This window comes from Camelus ferus, chromosome 33 (genome assembly GCF_009834535.1).
Source record: "Camelus ferus isolate YT-003-E chromosome 33, BCGSAC_Cfer_1.0, whole genome shotgun sequence".
Lineage (NCBI taxonomy): Eukaryota > Metazoa > Chordata > Mammalia > Artiodactyla > Camelidae > Camelus > Camelus ferus.
Window position 1 is genome coordinate 4280588 of NC_045728.1, and position 27726 is coordinate 4308313.

Sequence of the window (27726 nt, forward strand, 5' to 3'; positions counted from 1 at the left end):
CTACCACGCCTCCTCCTGTTGGATCCGGTTCTGAGTAAACTGTGTTCTTTGAGAGCCATTGCATACAGATGAGTTGGCAGCCGGTCTGAGCTGACCCACAGACTCATAAAAGCCAACAGGGCCCCAGGGCCCCTTGCCCCGGCCATCCAAACTCTCGGACCAAAGGTGCATGTCAAGGACCCGGCTGCTTTCTGGGGGACCAAGAGACTGAGGCTTTGTCCCTGCATTCACGCAGGCAATCCATGAGGTAAGGGGAGAAAGGCCACATTGCCTTTTTGGGGAAAAAGGAGTTAATTCCGGTGGAAATTTAGCTGTCTTTCCCCTACCTCAAAGCTAGATGGACTGTCCACTGCTCTGGGGGATAAGAGTGGGGTTTTAACTCACTCACTCAGTGCTCTGGGTCTTCTGGTTTCACAGCCCTGAGCATCAGTGGCACGGTCTTCTCTTGGTGGTGGACTTGTGCGTGGGCTTCTGTCCCTGAGGGCATCAGCTCTTACAAGAGCTGACCTCTCCCAGCCTTCACTGTCATTAAGGCAGGGGGTAAGGATGCAAGCGAGGTCTGTGGTGGAAAAGGCTGAAGGCTTTGTCTGGGTGAAACGCGCCTGTAAGGTGCTTCCCTTACCTGCACCAAAACTGCCTTTCCTTCCTTCGACTAAATGCTGCATGATTCCAGGCGAAGGCATCTGGACTCCTCAGCATTTGTTCAGCTCCCTAAATACCACTGTGACAGATGCTCTGTGTGGTGGACGGCAGCGGTTCTCTGTGCTCCCCTGATACAAGCCCAGGGAGGGACCAGCGTGGAGCCTCTTTCTGCAAACATCCATGTCACAGAGATGCTGCACATAGTCGCTCAGAAGATGTCTGTGTTTTGCAATTGGCAAGCTTTAGGAAAAACGTGTTTGCTTTTTTCTGTAGTTGGGCATACAAAATGAGGCCAAGCATGGTGATTGTGGTAAGGACACCACTTTCGACAAGGACTTACCCAGCCGGCTGGCGGGTGCCCTTCGGTCATGGGCTTGGCTCGCGATGCCTTACTCTGTGCTGGGTTGTGAAAAGGGATCCCCGCTCGGTCAGCTTCAGTTTCTCAAAACGCATGGTCTGGGGTATTGGGGTATCTGGGGTAACTTGTGAATGGTTCCTGGAGCTTGGATGTTGTTGGTGGCTTTTGATTTTCTCTGACTTGTTTTTCAAGTGTATAAGATGCTTTAATTGCCAAGAAATGCCCTGCAGAGCCGAGACTCAGAATTTCTCATGCGTGTCTTTTTTCCTTTTCCCAGCAATTCATTTTTTTGTGCGATGGGTTGTAAATCTACTCCGGACCTTTTCATGGCTCGGTGATTTTCCAAGGATTCAGCTTTGATCACATGCCTTGCCTCTTACCTGCCCCGTGGCTTCCGCGGAGTGAATGCTTCCTAACCCCTTCTCTTTGAGTTCTCACTGGAATTGCTTGCACGTCCTGAGCTTGCCCCAAATTTCACTCCTTTTGGTGCTACGATTTAAGATGCTCATCATGACTACTTCTTCTCTTCATTACTGCCTTCCTCATTAATATCATTATTAGACATACAGGCGTTTTCCTCCTTTGCCTTTCAACGAGCTGATAATGAGCACGCATTATGTTCTGGGAGCTCTGCGAGATCCTGGGAAATCGCTGACTGGGCCCTGTTCTCATGGCACGTTCAGCGCGGGGGGCACGTGCGCGCAGACGGGCTGTTACACTCCAGCAGGACAGACGCCGCGGTGCAGTGATGGTAGGATCACTGCCTGCTCGGGAAGGACGTCCCATTTTGCCTGTGGGAAGGCCTCACGGCAGTGTGACCCCAAACCCCTTGGGTGGGAAGGGTGGAGCCTGGTGGGGGCAGGAGGAAGGGCGTTCCTGAACAAGAAAATAGCATTTACAGAAACACAGAGGCGTGAGAGAGCATGGTGTTTGCAGGGGATGCGAGCTGGCGTGGCTGGGGCGGGGAGAAGGAAGATGGAGCTGCAGGGCGAGGGCCTGTGATGAGGGACCCCGTGTGTGGTGGCCAGGAGCCCGGCAGTTATCCTGAAGGTCGTGGGAAGCCACGTGCCGTCACACTGACAATTTAGAAAGGCTGCTCTGTGTGCAGAGTGCACGGTGGGCTGGGTGGGGTGAACCCATTGCCAAGAAAGCAGTTAGGAAATGGCTAAAAGGTGGAACACACGCGTCTAGGGGAGACTGGCTGCCACGACAAAGTGGTGCCCAGACACGGGAACCTGAAGGTTGGCGGGGCTCATTCTGGAAATTTCCCCGAAGGCCACGTGATGAGCAAACTTGAGTGGAGAAGAGCGCTTTCTCTGCACCTCCCCTGCCGCGTCGCAATGGCCTCCTGGGCACAGAGAGATGAGTTGGTGGCCTCGGACATTTTGGGGAGTCAGGGACCATGTGGGTCAGGGCACTGGCTTTTCAGGGCCTCCTCTTCGGAAATGAAGCCTCTGGTCATTTGCTCTTCCGACCACCCAGGTCGGTGCCTGCCTGTCCGCGGGGAAGGAGCATCTCCAGCCCAGGGAGGCGCGTCTCTGTCTCCTTGTCCCCTGAGGGCCAGGCCCTAGACCAGGCATCGCCCTGCATCTCTGTTGCGCCCCACTGTCACCTCTTAGGAGACAGGCCAGAAGATGTGTCCCTCCCTACCATGCACGCTTAAACCTGAGACAATATCAATGTTGACAAAAATAATCCGTAAGCGCCAAACTGAGGGCTAACCCGGAGGCCCACGTCCCAGGTCACTCTGAGAAACCGCTCCGGAGAAGCAGGGTTTTCAGCACAGGTTTGTATCTTGTCAGAACAAAGAAGCATTAAACAGGTCAGGGATATATTTTTTATGTATATATACAAAAAAATAAAAACAGATCAGCACGTCCAGTACGGCCTTGGGAGGACCAGCCTGGTGTCGGCGTCCCAGGAAGAGGGGCCGGTCTTTATTTTTAACGCAGACATTTCTTTACTTCTGGTCAGCGTGTCCTTTTCTTTAATAATTAAAGCAGACGGACAATGTATGTTGGAGAGGCTACAAAAAAGGCTATTTTAGTTTGCATCAAATTCAAGTTAACCCGTGTATAAGCCGGGATGACTCCCCTGTGTCTCGATGTGTGAACATTTCTTCGTCATCAGAGATGGTGACAGAATGGCTGAGAGAGGCCCCTGCAGCTCTGTGCACAAGTGCCCCAGCGTGTTCCCTGCCTGCACTGAGCCAGACTCGGAGTCTCTCCTGCGCGTGATTCCTGTGAGTAGGTACCATTTTTAGCCCCATTTTGCCCAGAGGTAAAGATGTCAGACACAAAGGGAAGGGACTTCAGTTGTTTTTCCCAAAAAGCCACCCGGTACATGAGGATGGTGGTGAGACAGTTACCCATTGCTGTGGGAGTGGGGAGGCTGCCGTCTGAGGCCCAGCTACCGACTCCACGCCCTCCCTGGCCTCCAGGCCGAGGGGCTCAGCGTCCAGGTCCACGTGACACGCGCTCGGTGGTCACACTGGTGGAGAAGCTGTGGGGCAAGTGGCACAGGTGGCGAGCGGCAGAGCTGGGACTCAGACCCGCGCCCCTGGCTCCAGGGTCCGCCGGGTGTCCCTCCTCCTTCCGCTTGGCAGGTGGGAGCATGCCTTGGCCTGGTGCGTGAGAACTCACAGCTCAGAACGTCTGGAAAAAGCAGCACTTTGGGGTTTGAGTTCAGAGAGACTCAGGTCAGTGTAGCCACTTCCAGACACTCCTAGAGCTTTTCTGCCTGGAGCTGAAGGAACCCCTGGGGTTCGGATAAGGATTCAAAGTGATTGCAGCTTCATTTCTTTAAGGCTGGAGAAGAATGTGCCAGAATGCGCGTTGTGTTGCTAATTCAAGTCACATGTGAATGAATTTATTGGCACAGAAATCTGTTTGCCAAATAATTGAGAATCATTAAAAATTCTAACTAGTCATTTTTTTAAATTGAACTATAGTCAGTTTACAATGTTGTGTCAATTTCTGGTGTACAGCATCGTGTTTCAGTCATACATGTACACACATATATTCGTTTTCATATTCTTTTTCATTATAGGTCACTACAAGATATTGAACATAGTCCTTGTGCCATACAGAAGAAACTTGTAGTTTATCTATTTTATATATTGTAGTTTGTATCTGCAACTCTCGAACTCCCAATTTATCTCTTCCCACTCCCTTTCCACCTTCTCTTTTCCCCACATCAAATGGGCATTTTCAGAGGTGGAGGTGATGGTCGGCCGGATAAGCTGGTCAAGGAACAGCAGAAAGGGACCACCTACCTTCAACTAAAGGCCAATAAGATCATTGCAACTTTATAGGTTCAGAGAAGAAAGTACAGGACAGTGATGACTTAGACTGAAGCCAGAAGTAAAGAGAGCAGGACCCAGACCTTCCCTGCTCGGTCTCCTGGAATATACATGATTCGTGAGTAATATTCGCTCTGCTCTAGAAACAGCAAAGTGGTTGGTTTGATTGTGTAGTTCCTAATCTTCATGAGCAAGCAGGGAGTGTGTGTGGAGACTGGAAAAATAGAACAATTAAAAACAAGCACTTTCAAAAAAAAAAAAAAAAAAAAGAAAGAAAAAGGTTGAAGGAAAAATTCACCTGGAGGCATATAGGAGGCAGATCTAGAAAACTCAACAATTAACAAAAAATAACCTAAGGTCAAGGGGCTCGTAAGAGTCCAGTCTCTGGTCCAGATGGAGTGACCCTAAACCACCCTTTGGGTTGATTACGAGGGAGGCTCAGGGACAGTGTCCCCTCCCTTGCTGTGACCTTGTCAGAACCCTGAGCAGACAAAGGGAAATCACCCCTAAACTCCTGGTTCTGTTTGAAGAATAGTATGAAGAATAATGCAGAAAATGGGCAACTTAAAGACCACTGAGAGTCCAAAGACCCCCCACCCAAAGTAGTTCCTTCTTGAAAACTCTAAGGGCTTTGACAGTTAATATAAAACCCAATCTAACCCCATCACATTACAAACCAGAACACTGAAACCAACTTTACACAATCGTTCCAAGGGCTTATCAGGTCCAGCTCGCCATCATGTGAAGAAAGAAACTGAGACCTAGGAAGACACAAGACTTGCTCAGAGCCCCCCGGCATCACCTCGGGTGGGTAACTCCCTCCCTCAGAGAAGCCGGCTGCTTTTCCCCTCGGCGGCTCCCCGAGGACAGCCGTCTGCCTCGGCGGGCGTGGGTCTGCCGCCCAGGCTCCGTCCTGCGGTGGGCTCCCCCGCTCGGGGACTCTCACTGCAGCAGGTCCCCCACTTACGTGTGAAGGGAAGACTCTCCTCGAATACTCTGAAATACAAGCCAGAAATTTCCATTTATTTAGCCTTTTCCAGTGGTCCTGTCTCTCTTCCAATTGTGCAAACACCAATGTTTCTTGGCTGGGGTTCAGGAATTGCATTTAGAGGGGGGATCAATGTGCCACCCCACCTCCAGGCAGCAGGTTTAAGTATGCAACGTAATACCATTGAAAGCAACAGGTTAATGCTGTCTTTGCAGCTGGAACGACCACGGCTCTCTCAGGTGACTACCCTAGGGCAAGGCTCATGCTTCGCTGCCCTTGATTAAATTCTCAGGGAGCTTTCTGGCTCGGTCCAGATCTGCCATTTGTCCTTGAGGAGCTGGACAGAGCTTGGAAACTCTGAATAGCAGTTGCTAACTTCTCACAGGAAAAGACTCCCTGAAATGTGTCCAAGTCAATGTGATGTTCGGAGAGATAAGAGTAACCCCAGTCTTGTGCTGGAAGGCAGTCGGCCATGTCAGGGGTCTGGGTACTCAGACGCCGTGAGGGGGTCAGACAGCTGATGAATTACGCATGGGGTAGAGGGAGCTCTGATCGGATCTGGAGATAAGTCACAGGAGGAGTCAGAGGATGGCCTCAGACCACCTCTAGGGGTGCCCATGCTTCCTTGGGCTTTTCCACACTCCCTGCCTTGCAGACGGTTCTGGATCACGGGAGGACAGGCAGGAGGCATGAGCGGGGCACGTTCTACCTGATGGGGCTGGCCTCTCCCATCCCACCCAGGGCTGCCCCGTGGTGGGAGGGGTCCGGGAGGGAAGGCTCGACCCCTCTCCCAGCTGCTCCATCCCCTTCGATGGAGAGGAGAGGGCAGCTCTGAGACCCTAACTCAGGGGGCTTACCTGGACCATCCCGAGCACCCCTTTAGTGTCTGGGGCTCTTGGGCTCCTTTGTCCGAGGTCTCCTTTGTGAGAGAGTGAGGTTTCCTTCGGCCAGTGCGGACACTCACTGCTGTCCCGACCGGGGAAAGAGGCTGGCTGAGAAGTGGAGAGAAATGTGTGCAGGATTCAGATTTTATTCACCTCTTTATAATACACGCTTTCCTTTGGCCTGTGGTGCTGTTGGAAGTTTTGAATTTCTACAAAGATGCTTCTTCAAGGTCCTCGTGGCAGTGAGGGGGGTGTGGGGAGGGGAGGGGGCCCAGGCCAGGCTTGTGCTGGGAGTGATGTGAGCGGAGAGATTCGTCACTCAGGGCATGATGAGGGCAAGCCACTCCCCAGGCGTGGACCACAATGACAGGAAAGGGACCCCGGGAAGTGGGCTGTCATTTGAGGTCGCCCAGGGATGTGGGTAAAGCTGCCTTCTCCAGTGCGTGGGAAGGGCTGGTCTTCCCACGCCTCCTGAGGGCGAGAGGACAGACGATTCCAGCCTTAGCCTGAGGGCCAGGTTAGACAGCGGGGAAGCTGGAGGGTTGAGGTGTTGAGAGGCAGGATGGAATTCAGAGGGAAATGGTTCCATTCCTTGTACAAACGGGGGCCAAGTCTGCCCCTCGGGGAGGGTTTCGGGGGCCACTTACCTGCGGGCAGGGTGACCTTGGAGTCTTTCCCAACCATGGGTCCTGGGAGGGGGCACAGCTTGAGCCCCTCACTCTTGGTCTTGTGTTCTTGCAGCTCAAGGGTGAGACCCCGTGATCTTGAAGGGGCAGACAGATGCTTCTAAGTTTAAGTGTGGACCAGAGACAGCCACTCCGGCACCTCCCCTGGCTGAGCCTATCTTCAGGCTACCTGGGTCCTCCCCATAAAGGAACCTCGCAGCTTCCTCTCTGCCTGAGGCCCCAGACACCCCAGAGGTACCATGACCCCACGCAGCCAGTGGTCAAGGCTTCCCCACTCCGCAGAGCCCCCACCACTTCGCCCTGCTGCCTCCTCCTTCCCGTGGGGCTCGGTCCCCAAGGCTCTGGCACAATTCTCCTAGTGTCCCATCCCAACAGACCCCACCCCCTGCCTGGGCCCTGACTGCCGCCTGCAGCTCCCAGGGACCTCTTTAAGCCCCTCGGCCGCCTGCTCCGCTTGGGTGGAGCCTGGGCAGAAGCTGGCCGCGCAGTGGGTCCTGTCTTTGCCTGCTTAGCTAGGTGGGTGAGGGACTCCCACAGCCAGGCCCCAGGCAGGCTTATATCCAAACGCAGACACAGTAAACAGCATACACATTTTGTTGGTGACTAGAGACCAGATGCTGGGCCATTTCCAGGCCCTGCTGTGACCAGGGCTGGAGAGAAAGCAGGACACCTGCCCAAAGATGCCGGGTTTCCCTCTGCGCCCCAGCCGCTCCCTGCCCTGGAGCGAGCAAGATTAACCCCAGGCAGGGCACAGAGCGGGCTTTTACTTTTCAAAGTCTTCCAGGCCGACCCAGCAACGTGGCCCCGCGTCCCCGGGAGGGAAGTGACCGCCTCGGGGGAGCCCAGTCACACGAGCTGGTCCACGGGGGGCTGGGTCCGCTGGTCTCGGTGGGTCCAGTGTGGCGTGCCTTCAGTTTTGTTCAGAGGGAACCTTCTGGAATTCCTGACATAGTACTAGCAACTTCCTGAGTTCTTTAAGCTGCTTCTTTCTGCAAGTCACGTCTCCATTTAAAAATTCATCCATTTCTGCGTTTATTCGCGCCACACTGGGAAGCCTACGTCGTGCGGGGCACTCACGGAAGACGGATAGTTATTTCTTCTCTTTTAAGTCATCAGTGTAGGTAAGATTCGTCTTTGGAAACCTGCTGTAGCATCAGGTCATCCTTTCCATCACAAAGTTCTTCCTTTCGTCTAACTGAACTCCCTCTTGCTGCGATTCCAATTCACTTTTGTATAGTTCGTCACTCATCCACCGGAACTCTCTCAAACCAGTGCCATTTAATCTGTCCGATGGCCCTGGGAGGTACATATATTATTATTGTTGTTTGACAAATGGGGAAACTGCAGCTTGGTTTGTGCCCATCCTGAGGTGGAGGCAGGTCTCCTTTGGTTTCTTAGGTCCACCTGAAATGCTATAACCGCAGGCAGGAGCCAGCAGGCGAGGCCTGGGAGGAGGCCGTGTTCGGCTGGACCCCGGCCTGGGGGAGGACCTGTCCTCTCTCGTCTTGGCATTGCTGCCCCCACCCTCTTGGGTTCCCAGGACCCTCTACGCACTGCTCCTTGTCAAGGTCACCCCAGTGGCTGTGGCTTTCTTAGCCCTTATCACAATCTATAATTACCCTGTTTACTTGGTTCCTTTCTGTTATCTGTCCAGCTCTCTCCACCTCCCTGAGTACCAGTCTGGTTCCTGCTGTATCCCCAGCTCCCAGCACGGAGCCATAAAATCAAAACCAGACTTATGGACGTAGAAAACAAACCATGGTTACCAAAGGGTAGGGCAGGGAGGGATAAATTAGGGGTTGGCAATTAATAGACACACATCACTATATATAAAATAGATAAGCAACAAGGGCCTACTGTGGAGCACAGGGAACTACATTCAATTTCTTGTAATGACATATAAAGGAAAAGAATCTGAAAAGAAAAAATATATATGTGTGTATGTATATGTCAACTGAATCACTTTGCTGCACACCTGAAACTAACATTGTAAATCAACTACACCTCAATAAAAAAAAAAAAAAAAAAAAAAAGCCCAGCACTATCTTCCCATCACCTCTTAGCCTTGGCACTTATGAACTCACCACGCGTCATTCTCGCACCATCATTGAATGTTTTTTGGTCATTAGTTGGGCGGTCAAGTAAAAACGTGTTCAGTTGCACCTTGGAGGAAAATAGCTTGTGTCTCTCTTCAGAGAGACCATGGAGGCCCAGCGGGTGGCGTCGGATAGAAAGTGGTGAACAGGTCAGACCACGTTCCAGCCAGGAGGGGACATGAACTCTCACTCTTTCAAGAACTATTCGTAGAGTTTCTCTAATGGTGGCTCTGGGTGCTGAGAATTCCGAGCAAGGTAAGACAGGATGCTTTCCTGGAATGCACATTCCAGTAGCGGGGAGGTGGACAAGAAGGGAACACAGAGTAAACAGAGAAGTAAACAACAAGATGACATCTGATGGCGATCAGAGATGGAAGAAGCGAAAACAGAATGGAGCAGCGGAATTGATGGAGGCGGTGGGTGTCCCCTGGGACTGGAAGCTGAAAGGTTCTCAGAGGCGGTGACGACGGAGCTGAGTCCCCAGTGACGTGGAGGAGCCAGAGCAGTCCCAAAGGAGGGAACAGCCAGTGGGAAAGAACTGGGCAGAGAGGTGGGGGCGTGGCTCATGGTCTGAGCAGCAGACTTGGCGGAAACACAGTGATGGGACGTGGGTCTAGGGAGAGCAGCTGTGTAGGACCTGGAGGTCTTTAGGGAGAGGGGAGCAAAGAGAGGCTTCGGCAAGGCAGCGGCAGGATCTGACCTACCCGGTTAATACCTGCCTCTGACGCTGGGGAATGTGTGAGGAGAGAGAGCAGAGAGTGAGCAGGCCATTTCTGCAGCTAAAGCAAGGATGGTGGTTTGGACCATAGTGGCAGCTGTGGAGATGGAGCGAGTTGGACAGAGAGGTTTCGAGTGCATTTCGCAGGAAGAGCAGGGAAGACTTGCTGATGGCTGGCTGTAGGGATGAGAGAAGAAGAAAGATTCAATCAAGGTTTCCTTGAACTTTGTGCCCTTGACAGAGCGGACAAAGGCGCACGTTAAACAAAATACATATGTAATAAGCTGTATTTGGTGCTAAGAAAGAAAAGAAGCGGCTGCTAGGAAGATTTTTTTTAGAGCAAGGGTTTCAGCCTAAGATGCCTGGTGGAGAGACACCTCTTACCCTTAGCCCTGGTCACAGGGCTTCTAAAAGCCAAGAGCCTTTAGAGGAAGGAAGGAGCCAGGCGTCAATCACAAGCCGTGTGCTCCAGCTGCCTCTTCTTCTGGAAGGCTGGTCATGCCAACCTCAGAGGAAATTCAATTGCTCTGGCACAACTGGATCTCCATGGCTAATCTAATCGAATTGTTTTTTGCGCCATCTTTTCCTTCTTCATCTGTAGCCTCCCCGCTCTCCCTGGCTCTGTTATTTTCCCCCAGCAGCCAGATAAACAAAGTCTTCTCCCTCTGGGCTTCATGTGTGCAAAAATGTTCCTTGTAGGCCCCTTAGAGCAGCCCGGAGCCCACTGCCTCCCCCTCCCAGAGGCTCTGGTGGGAGAGCTTTCTTGAAGAGGCTGGGAAGATGGGGGTAGTGGAGGCAGAAGACTACGTCCCATGGCCTGGCATCTTCTCCATTGGGACCGCACGCCTGTCCCTGCGTTTCCTCTGCCACTCCTCTGGGCACTTCCGAGCCCAGGCGTGGGTCAGGCAAGAGAGCCAGCCGCCTGCTCAAATCCGGACCTGGGAGTTCCAATTATTCCCCAAATGCCAACGCAACCTTTGACCGTGTCTTCCCGAAGGCTCCGCAGCTCTGCCCAGCGCGGGGGGAAGGTGACCTCAGCGAGGTTTCCACGTGCTGGACCCGCTGCCGTCTGTTCTTACACTGATTCCTACCTCGGCCCGTGAAACAGGCGCTCTCTTCTCCACCTTCCTGGAGACACTCAGGTTCAGAGAAGCCAAGTAATTCGTCCTGTTGGCAGGTGGAGGGAGCGGGTTTAACCCGAGTCTCCCTCACCTCACGACTGGCCGCTCTCTACCTTCCTGACACCTGCTGAACCCCCTTGTTTGCTTTGCCAACCCCACCCGCTGGCCTTCTGCAATGAAGCTTTCAGTCTTAGCGTTGCCCACGGCTTGGACCACACACCTCACAGGGGCCGGGAAGCCAGCATCTGGGTCAGTGCTCAGCCCAGCTGTCTGTCTCTTTGCAGTTCCCCGGGGGCCTTCCTTCTACCCCCTCTTCTCCACCTGGGCCAGGGCGGTGCAGGGGAGCCTGAGCAAGGGGACTGGGGCCGGACTAACGTGATGCTGCAAAAGCCCATCACCGAAAATGGGTACAGACACTGGGAGTGTGGCTGGGCAGGAAAAGTGGGCCTGGAAACAGCAGCTTTGGTTCTATAATGTGGGTCTGGGCAGAGCAGCAAGAGAGACAGGAAGGGAGGGAGGGAAGGATGGATGGAGGAGGAAAAGAAAAAAGAAGAAAAAGTGAAAAAGCAAGCGTAACTCACAATGAGCTCCGTGGTCTTTATTGCCCCTAAGCTTTTCTTCGTTGCTTTCCGCTTTGTTTTGTTTCGTTCCCAGGTTTAATCAGTTACACTGGGGAATTAGCTCTGTAGACGCACAGGCAGGCATCATTCTGCAGCAGAGCTGGAACTGCAGTCCGACTCCAGACAAGGTGTTCAAGGCCGGAGACGCCGGGGCGCCGGCACGCGGTCTCCAGAGGGACTGGCCTCGTTTTCCTTTTTTTTCCGTAGGAATTAGTGCTCATCATAGGACAGGGCTGTACTTTGGTTTCTTCCCCTACAAAGCATCATTTAGGATGCTGATCCAGGTTTGGTCCTGACAGTGTGTCGTCGCCACCATCTGCAGCGGTCCAGGCGAGGTTGTTTCAGGTCGGCTCCTGCAAATAGCGGGGGTGGCCGGGGCCATTCTTGCTCTCGATGGTGGCCTGTGTTGGGCAAGCACACATGGAAGTCCAGTCCTGCCCTTGAGAAAGGGGCCCGGCCAAGCTCTGGGAACGTACAGAGGATGGTTTCCTGTCACTCCCTTAAGAGAATCTGGACTCCACACAGCTCCCCCCAGCTGTCACCAAGGGAGCAGCAAAGACCCCCCCACCACCCCAGTTGGGCTTCACACCCCTTTCTCCCTGCTTTGTGTGTGGGGGCTGAAGGGAAAGAATGATCTGCGGGGAAGGCGGGCCAACGAGGGGTTTAAATGGTCCGAGGGGATTCTGACTACTCTGTGAGGTTGCTGCGTCTCCAGAGAGGTGGGCCTAGATCACAGCTGCATCACTAGTGTTACTGACTCCAGGACCGGGACCGGGTCTACGGGCCGGGAACAAAATCCAAGACAAAAAAAAAAGTATGAGAGGAAGGAAAGGGAGGGGGAGAATGAGGTGTGAGAGGGAGTGAGGGAGTGCCACGGGCCAGGGGCCAGGGGCCACGGGCCACGGGCCATGGGGCGGGGGTCCAGGCCCAAGCCACATGAATACCCTCCTGCCCCACCTCCGGGCGTCCCGTCAGACAGCTCGGGGGTCCGTGGGCCCACCAGGCTTCAGGGACCACAGACCCGGCTCACGCTCCCAAGTGCAAGACTTTAGCCCAACCTCCAGCCTACGAGGTGTGTGGGGTGCTGGGTCAGAGCTGACACCGGCTTGACCTCCAGGCTCTTGTGACCAAGGAAATAGTTTTGACGTGGTGTCTCCAGAATCCCAGTGGCCTCTTGCTATGGAAGGAGGGGGCCACGTTCAACCGACGGCCCCGTAAGGGCAGAGGGCGCAGTGTCTGGCTGGCGCCGGAGGAGGAAGGAGGAAAAGATGGAAAAGAAATGGGGGTTAAGAAATGGAGAGGCAGGATGCGGGTGGGAGGGGGTCTGATGAGTCCCTGCTGGGTGAGAGGTATCTGACGTGGGTTGTTTTCTGTACCAGCTTTGTTGATAGTATAATATAATACAATACAATACAATATAATATAATCCCCACACTAGTCAATCCAGCCATTTAAAGTGGACAACAGTGGAGTTTTGGTATAGATGGACAGCTTTCACCTCTGGCAATTTTAGAACTTTCCCATCACTTCAGACCCATTCGCCGCACACCCCACGCCCATCTCCTCCCCTCCCCGCGCTGGGAACTCCCCAGCTAACTTTCTCTTCCCGAGGATTTGTCTATTCTAGACATTGGTACAAATGGAACAGCACCGTGTCTGGCTTCTTTCATTAGCACGGTGTTTTCAAGCTTCTTCTACGTTCTAACGTGTATCGGTATTTCATTCCCTTTTTTTTTTTTTTTTTTTTGGTCGACTCATACTTCACTGTGTGGACAAAGCCCATTTATTGGTTCGTCAATGGATTGCGATTTGGGTTCTTTCCGCTTACTGGCTATTATGGACCACGCTGCTATCCACATTTGTGGACAGCTTTTGGTGCAGACATGTGTATTTTCCATCAAATCCCCTCAGCAACAAACAGGCATTATTTAGTAGGGAAAAGTACAGCTCAGAGAGGTTGGGTAACATTTTTGAGACAGACAAGCCTCTTGTGATTGGGTTTGCTGCTGACAGAAGGGCAAAGGAGAGGCAGGGAAGTGGAATTTCACTTCCCCTTTTCCAGGGCATTATACACACTGAGTGAGTAAACAGAGTGGGCAGGAATGGGGGCCGTGTGTCAGCAGGGCTGCGGGGGGCCCCGCTGGCCTCCTTACAGGGCAGATCTGGGCGAGGCCTGGGCTTTGCAGGCCCTGCCCGGCTCCACGCCTGGGGGATGCCCCCCTGCCGCTCGGCCTCCTGCCTCAGTGGCAGAGCCAGCTGGAGACAGCAGCTGGAGCAGCTCGGCAGCCTGTGATGAGCCAGCTGGGCTGTCTCTGCAGCCGTGTCCCCACGCAGACAGGATCCCCTGTGGTGGGCCTCGCCGGGGACAAGAAGAGTCCCAAAGAGAGGAATTCGGCGTGGGCCCAAGGACGGCTCTGTGGCACGGAACGGAGTCACTGGGGCTGTTGGCTCTGCTCCCACTGCCTCCAGGGCTGTTCCCAGAAAGCTCTCAGACGTGGGAGGGAGGGTGACTTGCTGCCCCTGTTAATGTAAGTCCGGTGGCTCGGCAGAACCTGAGCCAAAGCTCGTGATCATTGACCCTCAGGAGCTCTCCGGGGCGGAGCAGGGTCTCAGGCTCTGCCGTGCACCCCCTGGCCTGCCATTAATCTGGAGCCTTCTCTTCTCATCGCCTTTCTGGGAGGCACGGCGCCCCTGGAGCCTGGACACGGGTGCAGAGGAGCCTGGAATGAAAGGCATCACAGACGACGAGGCGGTGGAGCTTTCCTTCCGTGCCCGGCTGTGGCTTGGAAGAGAAACTAGAGCTGGAGGTGGCATTCCTGAAGGGTGACTAGCTGGACCTGCTTCCCACATCCAGGTGTGGTCTGAGCTCTTCCTGCCTGTCTGCGATAGATGTGAGCGTCCTCACTTTCCAGGGGAGGACATTCACACTCTGAGAGTTTGGGTCCTACCCAGAATGAGAGCTTGTGGGTGACTGACCGACTCAAGATTCGAACCCCACATGCCCACTTCTTAAATCCTGCCTTGGGGGCCCTTGCTGCAGCCGAGATGGGGAAGCTTCAACAGAAGCTTGAACGTGGGACTGGGAGGCGTCCAGAGCCTCCTCCAAAGTCCAGAACCTGGTGTCCTGCGCCTTCTCTATGCATGTCTCTCCAAGCGGGGCTGGACCAACACCACACCCTTCATGGGGAGATACAGGGTCGTGAATACTAGACCCAGTGCCTAAACTCAAGGCATCAGCTAAACGATTCCTCTATTTTATAAATCATCAAGGTTTGAGATTCCATACGTTTTCTTAAAAATGAAGTGTACTTTCTTGCTGTAGACACTTGGGAAAGGATGTTCAGGGCCTCCCATCCACATGGAATTCATTCGTTTCTGGGCTGGAAAGACTGAATTGATGTAATACCAACACAAACCACACAGACCCAGAAGGCTCAGACTAATAATGGGGTCTCGGCACACGTAATAAACACAATGTTCAGTAAACATTTAAATTCTTTTATTAAACTCCAGGTGGAGTGCTTGATAGAGAAGATTTAAGCATCACTTTCTCTCAGATGTGTCCAGTTTTCAGAAAAATAAACTACCCCCCAACACACACACTTTTACAAGACAAGCAAGTGAAAGGATAATGTTTTTATTTGCAAAAATGATTCTTCACTTTATAAAATGATTCAGTAAAAGCTCCTTTAAATCCCTAATACCCTAGAGCATATGTTGTATGACTTACTCTATGCAAGTGATTTCTGTTCACATACTATCTTTTGAGAGCATGCTGGTTTTGGCTTCCAGTGTGAGACTATGTGTCTACACGTGTACAATGATATTTACAGTTGTAATGGATTTCTTCTGAATAGTAATGAGAATAAAAGGCCATGAAACTAGAAATGCCTTTGGATCCTTGCGTTAACTTCATCTTCAGTCATAGGTTCATCAGAAACTAGATTTCAACCGTGGGGACAGTGACTTTCAGGAAGGCTGGGGACTCACCCGTCCATCCTCTCCTACGTGGAAGGTCCCATCTGTGTCTGCGACAGATGGAATGGAAGTTCACCCGGGATCCTCCGGGGACCTGTCCTCTCTCTCCAGATGATACCGTGTTTGTTGTGTCTTGCCAGGTGTATTCCTGACTGTGCTTGCACCCCCGTCCCGAGCCTGGCAAAGGCAATTTGGCAAATTCCAAGCCCAACCCCTGGAACCCCAGTCCCCGCAGCTCTCGGGCCACTGCAGATTCCAGTCACACGTGACTCTCTGAAACTAGTCTCCTGCACCTCTTCAGACAAAGGCAAGCGGCTTCGTGTCCACATTGACTTCTCAGTGACCAAGCCAGTGGAGGACCCACGCTGTGAGAGATTTCCCCCTGTGGCTGGACGGACACCTGCTCCACGGGCACCGCTGCCATTGTGCTCTAGAGGGCGCTGTTCACACGGGCTGCCGCCGGCCGGTAGCAGCCGGGAGCAGCCGGGAGCAGGCTGAGGCCCTCCCCACAGGCCTTAATTGCCACTCCACCCTCTGCAGAGACTTTTCTCAGCCCAGGGCTTCTCTTCATTCATTCTGAGCCGGGCATCCCTGCTTTTACCTTGGTTTATCTACTCTTAACTCTGGCTCGCTCCACTCGCACCTAAAAAGCAATGCCCTCCCTTGGTAAGCGTAGAACCCCCTGAAGTTTAGAAGCTAGAATCCTCCGAAAATCTCTAGAATAAAAGCCAAGAAGACCCAGCTCTGACTGTGAGCGTCTCCAGTGCTCTGCAGTTACCACTGCCCCCGGCCCCCGGGACGCGCAGCTCTCCCTGCAAGACCCTGAACCAGGCAGAGGTGAAGGGCCCCCTTTCGGTCCTTCTTTGCAGAGCTGAGACGTGCTAACTTTTCCAAAAAGCTTGAAGAAACATTGTGCAGCGCTGTAAGGAAACAGTACTGCCAATACACACAGAATTAGCGTCAGCTTCCAAAGCACAGGTTTCTGACCGCACGGCAAAGTCACCAAAGACGAGTGAGACCCTGCGGACACCTGGCTTGGGTCCGGCCTCACTAGCTCCCAGGCTGTCTGTCCTGGTGGGAATGTCACATCTTCTGATGATTTCCGCTGGGACCCAACCCTGGTAACAGGGAGAGATTCAGGTCTCCGTGGAGGAATATAGAATTATCTTAGGATGACCAATGATCCCAGATAGACCTTAAAACCTGAACTTGAAAATTTATCTCCTTTTAATGATTTTCTATATTTAAATGTGGCCCTTCATTTTCCATCCTGATACAAAAGCATACGAAGTGTACATACGTGAGTGCGATTTCTGGAAGCAATGGAACAGAACTGGTTCTCGCCGAATGATTGTAAAATGACTTTGTGACCTCTCAGTTTCACCTCTTTTTCTGCCCTCTTGGGGCATCAATGCCTTCAGCCAAAGAGTACCAGGAGCTCCCCAGGAGTCGGATAAGTTGGCTTTTTGTAGCTAGTGAGAACACCCACCTTGAGGAATTGGGGGAGCCTCGCCTGAGAGAGTGTTAGAAAGTCCTTGAATAGGATTTGGGCTTGTTCTAGGCAGTTTGGAGAAGCTTTAAGGAAGCCGTAGTCTGCTCTGGGTTAGACGTCAGCAAGTAGGGGCACTTCTAGGACTGAGTGTGTTAATAAACTTACTCTCTAGAAGGAGGAGACTCAAAGCTGCTATTGGCGAAGAAGCAGGGATCACTCACAGCAGCCAGGATGGGGGATGTGTGGTCTCTTTCATGGTCTGGACGACGTTCATGTTTTTGTCTGCGTTCAGACATGATTTTGAAGTGGGCTTGCCTGATGCTGATGTGCTGTGAAGTGTGTTCGACAGGAGACCACGAGACCTGGCTGTGAGCACCGGGACAGCCCCTGACAACACCGAGACCTAGATGGACGCCAGGCCAGCCCCCGGAGGGCAGCGCTGCTTCCTCCCCCTCAGTGGGCGTCCGTAGACGGCCAGTGGCACCACCTGATGCCAGTTAACGTCCGCAGTAAGAGAAGAGGGGCGCCCCCCCTGCAGCCCGCTGCTGTTCAGCCTCGCCAGGGAAGAGCCTCTCCCTCTCTCCTGTCCTCGCCTCCCAGGAGAAGGCTCCGGCCCATGATGAGAGACAAATCCTTTATAAAGACAGGCTTGGTTTTTGCGGGTCTTCTGTTCCAGAGGGGAGGATGGGCTCTGACGCCCGTAGAGTTGACAGACGTCGACGAATTGTCACATTTGTCCCTCTCTCTCAAAGCCTTTCCCCCACCTGGCTGTCATCTCCCACACAGCCTGTTTGACTCTGCAGAGCAGACCCTCAGTGGCCTGGGCTGGGGACACCTGGTGAAGCTGCTGCACAAGTTTAAGTTTGTAAACCAACAGCGACAGTGGTTACTGTTTGCTGCATGGCCACCATGTTCTAGGAGCTTTCCATATGCCCTTGCGTTTAGAACATACTACCAGCTGTCCATCATTACAGACGTTTCACAGGTGAGAAGGCGGAGGCCAGGTGAGGCTAAATGGGCTCGCTCGGGTCACCTGGCTGTTCAGACGGGACTGGGGTTCAAGTCCACGTCTGCGCTTACCCCCCCCCCCCCCAGGAGCTTCTCCCACTCTGCCTGGCTGCCTTTGGTTATTACCTGTGCTGTGAACATTCTGGACCAGGGCTCCCACCCTCTATGGGTCCCCTGGCCATGGCAGTTACCTCTGCAGTTGTTCAGAGAATGCTACCTGACTGGCTGGCTCCAGAGATGCCTGCAGAAGCCCAGGTGTCTTCTGAGACCAACACCCTAGACCTTGTCATTCCCGACTCTTGTTCCCAAACTCTCCTCTGGAAGGAGCCAGGCGCCCAGGAAGGCCTGAGCTGCATTCCCCCCCAGGAAACAAGCAGACTGTGTGGCTTTACAGGGAAGGGGACCTGTGAGGAGCCCTCGCCCTCCCGCCCGAGAGAAAGATGGGACTTCCCTGAAGTGCATTTCCAAATTCAGCCCGGAAGAGTCCTGAGGGTCATATGCCCTTTTACAGGCCCACGGGGCCAGGAGAAATTGTCTCCACCAGCCTCGCCAAGTTCTACTTAAGAAGAACTCATGGCGACCCCACGTGAGCAGCCTGACAGAGCCAATGACATCAGAGATGACTTCTATTGAATTACTCAACAGAAAGGAGACACGCCCTCTGTCCACGATGGGTTTTGATGTGAAAAGTGGAGCCTGGGCGACTGGCTGACTTGATGCTCCCCGGGGTGCTGAGTGTTTGCAGACCCAGCTGGGTGGCTCTCCTCCAATAGCTTGAGGCCGTTTTCATAGAAAACAGGAAGTCCTCTGCGGTATCGGTCAGATGCGCTCAATTTTAGCTCCTTAGCAAAGGTGTGTTGAACAGTGTAAGTCTGACACCCAGCCGGCTGCATCTCCTCTTTGCTGGCTGCTTCCAAGCCCTGTCCTCAGCCCCCTTCACGGCAGCCAGCCGGCTGCATTGCAATTATTGAATAATTACTGAATTACTGCTTATCCGTGAGCAGCGTGACCGCAGGGACTGTCACCTCTTTTGTTCCTAGTATCACACCTGGCACATAGGAAGTTCAGCGAGTCGAGAGCCTGCCTGAGGGCATGACTAAGAAGGCAGACCTTGCGCCGTGGTCTTTTCCATGCCTCGCTATGGCAGGAACTCAAGAAATGTGGGTTCACGCGATTGACTGGTGACTTGAAACAGAGCAGTGAGTTTTCACGGAAGCTTGAAATTCTTCTCCACCACCAGTGCAAAAGGATTACAGAAAATCATCTGACTTCTGCTCTCAGGCCCCGTCTCTCCCATTTTTCGACTTCTGACAGGCAGTCTTGACTCTCAGAAATGTCCTGGAGGAACCAAGGCTATGCAAGCGCTGTAAGAGGTTTAACTAAAAGGCAGGCTACAGCAAATGTTTTTTCCTCCATATAGAGAAATGATAGTCTTTGTAATTCTAAGACATGATAAAAGCAGCATCTATTCACTGTGTAGTGGGGGTAGAGTGTGCTGGGGGGTGCGATGGAGGCAGGGCGAGGGGGAGGGAGGGAACCCCAAGTTCCTAATGGCTTGTTCCCAGGTGGATGCCTACGGAAGGTCATCCTTGATCCCGGTTCTTTAAATACATCAATGAGCCCAAGCTGTAGGCACTTCACTTAAAAGGAAGAGGGGTTAGGTTGACATGGGAGGTGGACGCAAAGGAAGTGCGCCCTTTTCTGGAGAAAAGGAGATTCGGGAGGAAGATGTATTTATCTTCAAGGATTTGAAGAGCTGTTCACCGGAGGAGACTTCAGACTTAGAATCACCATGAGCTGTCCCGGCGGCAGAAATAGACCAGCGTTCTTGCTCTCAGTTTCTCCCCGAGGTCTGCAACGAAAACATCCCACGTGGCCCCACAGTGCTGGGTGCACCGGCCCTTGCTTGTGGGTCCAGCCAGTGTCTCAGGACGCCGCCCAGCACGCTGTCATCTGTGTACCCAGCAAGGCTCTCAGTTCCTCCAGGCTCCTGCGCTGGTCCCGCACACAGCCACGGCGACAGGGCACAGAAATGTCTCTTCTAAAATACTGCCTATTAGAGGGGCCACGTTAGTGATAGCAAAGGCATTGTGTTATCTATTTATCATCATTCAACAAATAGTTACAGAGCTCCTGCTACGTGTAACTTTAATGCCACCTCCAGGCCTTGGGCTCGGGGACACTTCTCTGGCCCTCATGTAGGACGCTCCTGGGACACCCCCACGGTTTTCTACCGCTCAGGTGTCATACTGCGTTTGATTGTTCATCAGCCCGTTTACATCTCCCACCTGCACTAGAAACGTCTTCAGGATGACAGAGACCGTGCCCACTTGGTGAAGGACGGCTTCCCCGGTGTCTAGCACACACGCTAGAACCAACACATCATCGCTGCTGAATGATGGATACACAAACTACTGTACACGGAAGTGTGCTTACTGTCCATGGATGGGTCTTTGCAGGAGGCGGTCATCCAGCTCATCGAGATCTTTGAGCAGAGCTGCTCCTTTGGGATTACACAAACCACACCACGTTGTAATTGCTGATTTACTGCGTTCACTTCCCCTTCGACTGCCAGTTCCCTGAGAACAGGGGCGGAGTTCTATCTGTCTTTGAAACCCTGCACGAAAAGCACACACACTCCATGTTTGGAAAGTTTATCAAAAGTCTGTTTTTTTGAGAATGGATTATTTACAGAAAAAGAATGCTGGAGCAGTGGCGATAATACAATGCACCAGCTTTGCCAGCCCATTAAGAAGACCTTGGTAAATATTAGCTCACGTACAGCCCTGTGCTTGCTATTAAGATTTACTGATTTCAATAGAAAGTAACCTAAAAACTGTGCATATTATGTAATGCAGACACTGGGGCCAATCTCTAATTACCCAATAGTTCAAAATACACATGTTGGCTCTGTCAGTGATGGGATTAAAGCCACTGTCGAAACAAAGTAGGATTTGGCTGTGCACAGTGTGTCAGCCCTGGGAATGATGCGTTTGCTCAGAGGATGAATTTATCCTGTATTTTTGCATTCTCTAGGTATAATTCTTCTCACTGTTTGAATACATAAGTCAACAGCACTGGCTAACCCAGTCCGGGGGCAAAGTACCTTCAGTAAATGCCAGATTTTACACAATAAATCCAACAATAAAGGCTGCTCTTAAATCTCAGTTTCTTAGGTAACAGGGACCATTGTACAGAGCGATTAACGTGGTGTCATGTTTCTTCCTGGTGTGATTTCACTTTTATCCTACAAATACGTTCTTGTCTGTGTCAACACATTCAACTGTATCTTTGTGAACACTGGGAAGTCTCAGTTTCTCCGTGTATTTTAGGGAATAGGCTGGGAGATGGATGATAACTAACTGTTTCTGGGGAAAGTCATTAGGCAGACTCTAGGAGAACGAGCAGGAGAGCGTGGCAGAGGGAGGGGCGAAATGCCGGAGGAGAGCCCACGCCTGCCGCCCAGGGGCCTCAGCCGGCGGTCTGTCATGCCTTAGCATGACGGTATTCAAGCCATGTGAGGTTTGGGGAAAAAATACACACCCAGCCTGGGGCTCGGTCTGAGAGCAACCAATTGCCTTGGTTTAAATGACACAACTCCACTATCAAATTAACGTTTTCAAGCTAATAACAAATTAGCATCAGTCCACTGGCCCGAGCCGACGATAAATTGGGCTGGGTTTAAAAGAAGTCAGCCTGCATACAGAGACCGGCTCCCAACACCACTTTCTTGCATTTCCCGGCTGTGGGCGCTTCGGGTCCAAACATGTTTAAGATGTTGGTAAGTGCGGATGGTCTGGGAAAAGCTTTTCAAGCTGCTTGCTTTGGTTTCAGCTCTTGGCAAGGCCAGGCAGATAATATTTTCTTAGTAATGCAGGCATGGAAGCCCAAACTCATCGAAGAGAGAAATCAGGGGGTACGAGTTCCCTCTACAGAAATACTCTTTATCTCCAAAATGAGGTGAATGTAGGTGGGACTGGAGGGAGAGTGAATAGTGGGGCAGATAAGCTCAGAGGCTGGTGTGTTAGGCGCCATCTCTGGAATTATCACGTAGGACAAAGAGGAAGTGGATTCCACGGATAAAGGTTGGCTTTAGAAGTTATGATTTTAGGAATGATCCACTCTGTGAAGAGCTTTTCAAACATTATGAGCTTCCACAAACCTGAGGGAGGGAGAAAGTCGCCTGTGGATGTAAGCAAGGTTAAACGGGGTGTGCGCAGGGAAAGGGAAGAGCCTGGGGAGGCAGGAGGTGACTTTCCTCAGTGAGCCTCACTTGGACCATAGCCCCCAGTGCTCTCTGGGGGCTTGAGGTCGATGAGGGCAGGCGGGGCGAGGGCAGGGCCCGCTGAGCGCTGCGTCGCTCTTTAATCTCCCACCGACAGTTTCTTTCTCTACATCTCTAGAACCTGCCCTTAAAATTTCCAACCCCTGTAGCTGTGGCTCTCTCTCCGCCACTCCTACCTGGGGTCGGCTTTCTGTGTTTTCGCTTGGTTTAAGGCCATGGGCCAGACACTGCAGAGTATCACCTTTGTTTAAAACTTATCACTAAGTTGGTTTCGCTTCCTAGTTTGTGTGAATAAACACATTTTTGAAGGGGGATTTTGAAATCGAATTTAGAAACATGTTTGCATTTGATTCAAAATACCACGAAGACATTGCTAACCACGACAGGCACACCTTGGGAGTGGGGTGGGCACACCTAAGGGAGGAGGCAGGCTAGTGTTTACGACCATGACCGCGGGGTTCAGCGTTGTTGGCTGTTGAGGGGGAAAGCCCTTCAGTTTTGTGCTGTAAAATGGAAGCCATAATAATATTATCAATAAGGCCACGGGTCAGATACTGGTTTGAAGGGCTTGATTCACTCACTCAATTATTCCATTTATGTTTGTCGAATAAATAGGAAGTGCCCGTGGTTCATGTTAGCAGCTGGCATAGAGGAATGAATAAAACGCGGTTCTCCCTTTCTGTGCAGTTGTTTACATCAGAACCCCCCAGCCCTTCTGCCTGGGGCAGGGAGGCAGGTGTGAGATGCTGATGGTGACCCTCACACTGTTCCTTCCGGGGATCGTGGCATGCCAAGGAGACAGAGTAGGAACGGGATTGTAGATCCACCGAGAAAACCTTTGAGATCTTATAGTAGGACTTGACCAAACAGTCTTGAGGAACTCTGTGCTAAACAGTGTCGAGCATCAAAATAAAAAAAAAAAAAGGAAATTGACTAATGCTTGTCTTAAAATATTTCAGAGAACTCTCATTTTAGAATATAAAATGTAATAACTGAGATGGAAGTGTGGTGGGGCTCCTCTGGACGACAAACGTTATGCTTTAGTTGTCATCCTGCCACTGGTTAGAAACACGACCTTGGGTCTGTCATTAAAAGGTTCTCAATTGCTTCATATGTTAGATGAGAGAATGGAACTGGATTATAATTTCTCTTGACATGTGTGTACCAGTAGCGGAGCACACGATGACTTAGGTTGCATATTGATTAGCCTTTTTTTCATAGTTAGTTATTTCTCTACATTAATAAACATGTAAATAGTGCATCAAGCTTCTGCTTTCACAGATATTTTTGCTTAGCTCAAGGCTGAATTTATTTTAAAAAAAAAGGGAGAGTTGATTTAAATAGTAATATCAAATAAATCATAGTACAGGTCATAATTTCTTATCAGAAATATTTTTTAGCCATCAAATGATATTCTTTCTTTTATAAATTGAAATTGAAATATAGTTGATTTACAATGTTGTGTTTCAGGTATATATAGTGGTTCAGTTATATATATATATATATACACTTTTAAATATTCTTTTTCATTATAGGTTATTATAATTTATTGAATGTAGTTCCCTGTGCTGTACTGTAGGACCTTGTTGTTTATCTATTTTATATATAGTAGTTTGTATCTGCTAATCCCAAACTCCTAATTTGTCTTTCCCTGTCCCCTTTCCCCTTTGGTAACCATAAATTTGTTTTCTGTGTCTGTGTTATCACAAACATTTTTAAGGCTGTGTGTGACTGACTAAGGTCAGGGAACACTTGAATATATGCTCTCTCAGGTTCCTTCCATTTCTACCTCTGTGATTATTTTTCCTCTGTAGATTTAAGCAATATGATCTTGTAGTATAAAGTTTCTATTGAAAATAGTACTGTGCAAATGAACTTATTCACGAAACAGAAACAGACTCATAGACCTAGAAAATAAACTTATGGTTCCCCAGGGTGGGGGAGGGGGGAAGTGATAAATTGGGAGTTTGAGACATCCAGATACTAACTACTATATATAAAATAGATAAACAACAAGGTCCTACTATACAGCACAGGGAACTATATTGAATATCTTGCAGTAACCTATAATGAAAAAGAATATGAAAAGGAAAGTGTGTATATATATGTATGACTGAAATGTAATGCTGTACACAAGAAATTGACACAACATTGTAAACTGATCATATTTCAACTAAAATTTTTTTTTGATTTTAAAAAATTAAAAAAGAAAAACTGATTACCAGGGGGGAAGTGGTGGGGGCAGCGGTAGATTTGGATTTGGAATTAATAGATATACATCACTAGATATAAAGTAGATAAACAACAAGGACCTACTGTAGAGCACAGGGAACTGTATTCAATTTCTTGTAATGAGCTGTAATGGAAAAGGAACTGAAAAAAAATATGTGTGTGTATGTGTAACTGAATCACTTTGCTGTACACCTGAAACCAACATTGTAAATCAACTTCACTTCAATAAAAAATAAGAATTATAGAAAAAAAAGGAAATACTATTGTGTTATCCAGAATCGACCTGCCAGCTTGCCCAGGTGATCAGTAGCCCAGACTGTGCTGAGTGGTCTTTTCCTGCACAGTTAACTCTTCATATGAGTCGCCTAGTTCACTAGCACTATAAACATCGTTTTGTTCTGTTTTGTTTTTCTCCGATGTATTTTCAGACCAGGTTGTTGACAGAAAGAATGCTCAAACATCTGAGGAAATGGTTTGTCACTCGCTTCCTGGGGCATTCCCGGCAAAGAGCAAGGCTGGTCTCCAAGGATGGAAGGTGCAACATCGAGTTCGGCAATGTGGAGGTGCAGTCCAGGCTTATATTTTTTGTGGACATCTGGACAACTGTGCTTGACCTCAAGTGGAGATACAAAATGACCATCTTCATCACTGCCTTCTTGGGGAGCTGGTTCTTCTTCGGTCTCCTGTGGTATGCAGTCGCCTACCTTCACAAAGACCTCCCTGAGTTCCATCCTTCTGTCAACCACACCCCTTGCGTGGAGCACATTAATGGCTTGACCTCAGCTTTTCTCTTTTCTCTGGAAACGCAAGTCACCATCGGATATGGATTCCGGTGTGTGACAGAACAGTGCGCCACCGCCATCTTTCTGCTGATCGTCCAGTCTATTCTCGGAGTCATCATCAATTCCTTCATGTGTGGCGCCATTTTAGCCAAGATCTCCAGACCCAAGAAACGTGCCAAGACCATTACTTTCAGCAAGAATGCAGTGATCAGCAAGCGGGGTGGGAAGCTTTGCCTCCTGATCCGAGTGGCTAATCTTCGGAAGAGCCTCCTAATTAGCAGCCACATTTACGGAAAGCTTCTGAAGACCACAGTCACTCCCGAAGGAGAGACCATTATCTTGGACCAGATCAATATCAACTTTGTGGTCGATGCAGGAAATGAAAATTTATTCTTCATCTCCCCCCTGACGATTTACCACGTCATTGATCACAGCAGCCCCTTCTTCCACATGGCCGCGGAAACCCTGCCCCAGCAGGACTTTGAACTAGTGGTGTTTTTAGATGGCACAGTGGAATCAACCAGTGCTACCTGCCAAGTCCGGACATCCTATGTCCCAGAAGAGGTCCTCTGGGGCTACCGTTTTGCCCCCATAGTATCCAAGACCAAGGAAGGGAAATACCGCGTGGATTTCCATAACTTCAGCAAGACGGTGGAAGTGGAAACTCCCCACTGTGCCATGTGCCTTTACAATGAGAAGGATGCTAGAGCCAGGATGAAGAGAGGCTATGACAACCCCAACTTCATCTTGTCAGAAGTCAACGAAGTAGATGACACCAAAATGTAACAGTGGCTTTTCCACACGAGGAAAGCAACATCGTGACAGGACCTAGTGACTAGAAGCAATATGAAACAGCCAGCAATTCGGGGTTATGAAAGTATGACCAGAGCCTTTATAACCTCCCAGCGCAATGCCCCTGAAGCCTGCAACCAGGATGCTACGAGACACGCAGCTCTCCAAGGCAACTGCATTAGAACATGGAGTGGATTTATAGGAATCTGGAATCTGGAAGCCACAGAAGCTTATATAGCGTCTTGAATAGGCTTATTTGAAATCATGCAGTGTTGATGGGAACAGAAAAAATCATCCAAAGCCTCATGGACAGACCAAAGGAGATCTTTTTAAAAATCTCCCTGAAGGAGTTAAGAGCTTTAGGTAGGATCAGGGGAAAACTATATTCTCATTTTGATTCTACTGAAAAGAAAGAAGCCACTTTTATTTTAACATTGGGTTTTTTTTTTTTTTTTCAACGGAAGGATTGTCTCCCAAGTTGGGGGAGGTGAACCAGTCAAAGACAAGAAAAAACACTGCTACGCGGGGACACTGGTGAGGCTCTGACCTCCTCCATCCTGGTTGTTGGAGCTTCCGTCTTGGCCTGGGTCACGCTGGGTTTCCAGAGGAGCAAGGAAAGGCTCGGTCCGTGGACTCCATGAGTCTACCTCTACCTACCCAACGTGGTGAGCAGCGCGGAGCCCAGCCTGCTCTGCGGCATATCCGGACTCTGCAGCCAAGCTGGGTTTCAGCCCAGCTGATCTCACGTGACATATTTCAACAGAGGCTGAACCACCACGCTAGAACTTCGATGAGCATCTTCCTGTGAGAAAAAAATGCTCAATCTGAAAATGGGGGTAAAATTTCTTCCAATTTGTGTTAGATGGGGTCAGGGGCTACACACCTGTTAAAAGAGTATTTCCTGGTCTTCCAAGAAGGCAATGAAGAACTTGAAGGTGCAAAGTCAGTTTAGAAGGGAAAGGACTGCTAATGCCTCTGAGAAAATGTACCTTGTGTTTTTTGGTGGAGGGTTTGGAGGATCGTGACGGGAGGGGAATGGGATGTGAGCCCACAGTGGGGAAAGTGCTGGGCCTTCCTTTCTCCGAGGCCCAACACCACGTCTTCCACACAGAGACCAAAGTCATATAAGGACTGATTGGTGGGGAAGGTTTTACTGCAAACTCTTGTTCTGTTCCCTACCTACGTTGTTTCGAATGTATTCTGGAGAGGATGGTACTCAAAGCTGCTTAGGAATCAAAATATTTCAGTGTGTTGATTAATACATTAAATCTCTGAAACTGTCCACGTTCTTGCCCAAGGTGTCAGTCATTGTGCATTAACTGTGACAGATCAACTGGTGAAAATCCTCTTGTGGAGGGTGGACTTCCTCTTGGGAGAGGTGGGAGGGGTGGGAAGACGGCAAACAGAGTGCACACGTCATCTTGGCTCCACTGTCCGCAGGAGGGCGGGACCCGGCTCAGCCAGGCCCCTTCCCACGCAGCTCTGTCAAAACACTCCGGTGTGAGTCTTGGCACATCATGTGGCCACGGCTGCAGTTGTGGGTACCAATGGCCTCGTTTTCCCAGGCCTGGGGTTGAGTGTATACAGATCTACAAACACACCTGGTCCTTCTGACAAAGACGAGTGAGGAGTCTGACGGGTTCGGAGTTGCACGCTTTGTCAGCGGTCGCGACTGTGGACACACTGGCCCACATGGGAGACTGCTCTGTGCCTGTAAGTGTGTCGGCATCGCCATTTAACCTA

At 50.7% G+C, this 27726-nt stretch overlaps 1 protein-coding gene across 3 annotated transcripts; it reads left to right on the plus strand.

The window, feature by feature from the left end:
• KCNJ1 (potassium inwardly rectifying channel subfamily J member 1) lies at window positions 1-27265 on the plus strand. Of its 3 annotated transcripts, none has more exons than XM_006181714.3 (2): window positions 1-247; window positions 24838-27265. In XM_006181714.3, exon 2 carries the CDS (start codon window positions 24859-24861, stop codon window positions 25975-25977), a length of 1119 nt encoding a protein of 372 aa, XP_006181776.1. In that variant the 5' UTR covers window positions 1-247; window positions 24838-24858; the 3' UTR covers window positions 25978-27265. The 3 variants fall into 3 exon arrangements, with proteins under 3 accessions (XP_006181776.1, XP_032328323.1, XP_032328324.1); XM_032472432.1 differs by lacking the exon at window positions 1-247 and adding an exon at window positions 20430-20654; XM_032472433.1 differs by lacking the exon at window positions 1-247 and adding an exon at window positions 21396-21673.
• The last annotated feature ends 461 nt before the right edge of the window (window positions 27266-27726 follow it).

Excerpts from the sequence above, each read along its gene's own strand:
- KCNJ1 (XM_032472432.1), top strand. The coding sequence starts at position 20,619 with ATGCACCAGCTTTGCCAGCCCATTAAGAAGACCTTG. Across the intron at positions 20,655-24,837 it reads AGCCCATTAAGAAGACCTTG|ACCAGGTTGTTGACAGAAAG; the intron begins GTAAATATTAGC and ends ATGTATTTTCAG.